Source organism: Dendrobium catenatum, unplaced genomic scaffold (genome assembly GCF_001605985.2).
Source record: "Dendrobium catenatum unplaced genomic scaffold, ASM160598v2 original_scaffold_86101, whole genome shotgun sequence".
Lineage (NCBI taxonomy): Eukaryota > Viridiplantae > Streptophyta > Magnoliopsida > Asparagales > Orchidaceae > Dendrobium > Dendrobium catenatum.
The window spans coordinates 397,547-401,600 of NW_021404542.1; the positions used below are offsets into that span (position 1 = coordinate 397,547).

At 36.6% G+C, this 4,054-nt stretch overlaps 1 protein-coding gene across 1 annotated transcript in view; it reads left to right on the forward strand.

The window, feature by feature from the left end:
• The window catches only part of LOC110104180 (polyadenylate-binding protein 4-like), a 15,103-nt gene extending 12,110 nt beyond the window's left edge, over nt 1–2,993 (forward strand). The window contains exons 9-10 of the mRNA XM_020833170.2: nt 2,449–2,625; nt 2,748–2,993. Coding sequence (XP_020688829.1) covers nt 2,449–2,625; nt 2,748–2,948 — 378 coding nt within the window. The 3' untranslated portion in view covers nt 2,949–2,993. The remainder of the gene's footprint in view (nt 1–2,448; nt 2,626–2,747) is intronic.
• Nucleotides 2,994–4,054: the final 1,061 nt, after the last annotated feature.

Here is a 4,054-nt window from a genome sequence, read left to right on the forward strand (position 1 = left end):
TAGATTTGCTGTCCAAACTGCTCCGGACAGCAGATTGCTGTCCAAGAACACCCCAAACAGCAGATTTTGCTATCCCAATGTCACCGAAGTTGATTTGGAAGGAAGTAGAGGCTTCCTACCTCCTTTTGGTGGAAGAAGAAAGCAAATTGAAGCAAAAGAAAGGTTCCTTTCAGTCCATGAGAGGAGAAAACAGCAACTGAGCGGAGGAAATCTCTTCTTCATTTAACCTCAACTCGAAGAAATGCTGCAGGAAGGAGAAAGTTCGGCCGGACTTGGAGAACCGGACCTGGAGGACTCGGCAGCCAAGGGAGACGGACACCTTGGGGACGTGAAGGCCTGGACGGGTCAGACGCACGAAACCCACGGAGCTCTACCGCTTCCGCCTGGATGAGGCGAGCGAACGAAACCAGAGAGCCGAACTGCTCTCTCTCCCTCTCTCCCGTGCTCTGGTTCTGGACGGAACAAAACGGGGAGCCGAATGGCTCTCCCCCTCTCCCGACCTCTCCCTCTCTGTATGTCGGGACGGAACCAACGAAGAAGCGACGGGGCTCCCCCTTCTCCCTTTCGCGCCCTTAGATGCGCACGCCCAACCAGCTTATGCCGCCAAAAACCGCCCAATCAGCCCTCACACACGTGAAAATGAGGGACTTAGGGCAAAATTTGGGATGAAATCTGAGCCATTGATCTCAATTTCTGATTTGAGAATCAAATTAAGCCCAAATTATCAAATTAGGGCTGAAATTGAGTCCGTATTGGACTCGACCCGAACCGATTTGGGTCGGTTTGGGTCCGATTGGATTCAATCAATTTAATTTCATGAAATTGAACTTGAATTGATGCTGAATTACGTCAAATTGGGCTCGACGACGCTCGACGGGGTTCGATTGGTTTTGATTTGATTTTAATTAAATTAAATTTGATTTAATTAAATTAAATTGAGGCTTAATTCGGATTAATTTCACCTCGACGATGATCAATTGAGTTGATCGAGCGCGATCGAGCTTGTCGGGCTCGATCGTGGTCGAGTCGATGCGAAAATATTCGTCAACAGCCGGTGCAGCGGCTCTTGCACACTTGTCACTGTATTCAGGCCATACAGCGCGTCGCTTCCAGGGGACGCCCTAGCATTAACACAATTTCTTAAAGGATTCATGTCATTATTGTTCGACAAGTTTTACGCTGGCTGTCAACTACCTAACGCAACCCTCCACTTTTCTCATCCAGGACTTTGCACCTGGCAACGGGAGTGTTAATTTGTGTAAAGAAAAATGCAATATACATAAAGAGGACAAGAAACATCTTTGAATGAAATAAATCTTGAAAATAATATTTATTTCAACTGATCTAGATTTAACTAGAGACTAGAAATGGAGAATTACTGTCTATAAGTAAGTGGGTTGCTGTAGATGGAAAGATGTTGTACATTGATTATTGAGTTGCTGTAAATGCAAAGATGTTTGAAATGGTCTCCCTTATGTTTAGTTTTTTGCTTTTATTTATTTTTTGTTGATTATGCCTAACTTCTTGATTAGATTATTAAAACTTTTTGTGCATAATCAACATATTTATTATATTGTACTCCAAATGAACTTTTCAATTTCTTAATTAATACACTTGGATATTTTGGTAACTCATATTTATTATGTCTACATGCTCATCTAACTTTTAGGTGATGTTTTGAACCAATGTCCTTTTAAAGACTTGTGTTTACAATTTATTGTTGATTTGCTTAATGCTTTGTCAGATTGCGATTTTCACTGTATTCTGTACATGGCGAATTGTTTCTTTCTTGTCTTGCATGCTAATAATTGTTGGAAACTTTCAGCAAAGCTCAGTGCTTCCACCATAGTAGGTGCTGTCTTAAGAAAATTCCTTTATAAAAAAAGGATGGTAGTACTGAAGGATCATTACTCTTAGCACATCATACCTGCCTGAAAGTAATAACCATTTAATCATTTCATTAAACTCTATTCTCTTTCTTCGGATTGTTTTCCTGTGGACTATAATTTGAGCATTTTTGTTGCTATTGTGGATTCCGGTCTCCTGCTAGCCAGCAGGAAGTCCCAACTTTCAGGAGTCAATTTAAGCTGTCGATAATCATCTTTCTTGGCACATTTGTACTTTAAAAAGTTGTTTTATTTATGAAGTGATTGCATGAATCTATGCTACTTATGGTCATGGGATATTTCTGGTTCATTTACATTTTAAATTGCGACACTGAACCAAAGGTCAAATTTACAGCTTCATATTTATGTCCTTTACACATATATCACCTTTTTTTTTCATCTGTAATTTTATGCTTGTGCAAGGCGAACGGAACTTTGCCAGCATCAAACATGATGTTTAGTTCGTCAAAATGAATTGAACTTTACCAGAAAACAACTAAGTTGGTCTTTTTTGTTATTCTATATTCTTTTTGAATATGAATATAATTAGCTTTCTTTACAGACAAATAATGTACACTACGAAAGACAGGAAGATATGAATGATTTAAAACGGACTCTTCCTGCTTCTTCCAACACCGAAAGGATGGAGATGCTCAATAGTATGCTCGCTACCACTCCACCCCAGCAACAAAAACAAATGCTTGGTCAACACCTCTTCCCGTTGGTTCAGAAACTCAAGGTCATTCTTTGAGCTTTTCCAATTTAATTAGTAATTGAAGAACCAATAAATAAATAAGGGGAACTATGAGAGATCTGTTTCCTCCTGATCATTTACATGAATATATTGATTTTGTGCTCCAGGCGGAGTTGGCGGCTAAAATTACTGGAATGTTGCTACAGATAGATAACTCGGAATTACTGCTGTTGCTGGAATCACCTGAAGCGCTTGCAGCAAAGGTGGAAGAGGCTGCTGGAGTTTTGGAGCTCTCCAAGACCAAAATGAGCAGCCATGGTGCTATTAGTTCTAACAATTTTTCATCTGCTGAGATTGCGGTCAATTAATTGATAATAATTCTTAATAAAAGATTTCGATGACACGATTAATAATAGATAATAAATTATGTGAAAATATTCTGATATTAATCAGAATGCGCTAAAAAATTATTAACTTTATATTAAAATTAGCAGTATTTATAAAATATTTTTATTATGATGGTCTAATAACTTTGATCAGAGTTATTCTGATACAATTTATATTAACATCGTCTATTATAAATTATTTAATAATATTTTGCATTTTATGGCTTATGATTGATTTTCCTTTCAGTTCATTTTTCTGAGACAATTCTCAATTTCCTGTTTTCAAGAACTTTTTCCGTCGGATGTTAACTGCTTTGTGTTGTAAGATTGGACAACTGATGCTATTTTTATACTCCAACTTTTTATTGAATTTTTACATGATGGTGTTTAATTAAGTACTGTTGTATTGCATTGCTTAAAATTGTTTGCACATGCTTATGGTAAACCTGTACCGCTATGTTGCAGAATAAAATTAGGTCATTTGATCATGGCCAAATATGTTCTTTTCTCTATCCTGAAGTAGTTGTTATAGTAATACCTAATGAGTGATATGCTCATTGGGATGAATAATTTTATTATATGGTTCAAAATACAATAATGGGGAAAAATATGCACGATCTTTTTGTTAGCAAGAATACTTTTATTTACAGACAGCTAATTTAGTGCAGTTAAAACTTGTGTCAGGAAATGCTTTGATAATTAAATAAATAAAGCACTAAAATATAAACAATAAACTTGAATATAAGAAATTGAAATAAGTTTATCTGAAGTGAAATGGTTTGTTTTACTAAGCCAGTTAGATGCTGGTATCAAACAACTTGGCCTTTTATTTATTTATACTCTCATTCTTATTTATTATAGTTTTATGATTGTTACTTAACTCCAATATAATAGCTATCAATTGAATCTCGTTAATAATTGGATTGGATCACTCCAATATGATAGTCATCCGGAGCCGGGAACTGAACTTGTATTAGTTAATAAATTTTATGCGCATTCTATTATCAATTTGTATCAATTCTATATTGAAGGCATAAATGTGCAACAGATAAACTAGTTTAAATTCTGGAAAATGCAAAGTAGCACAT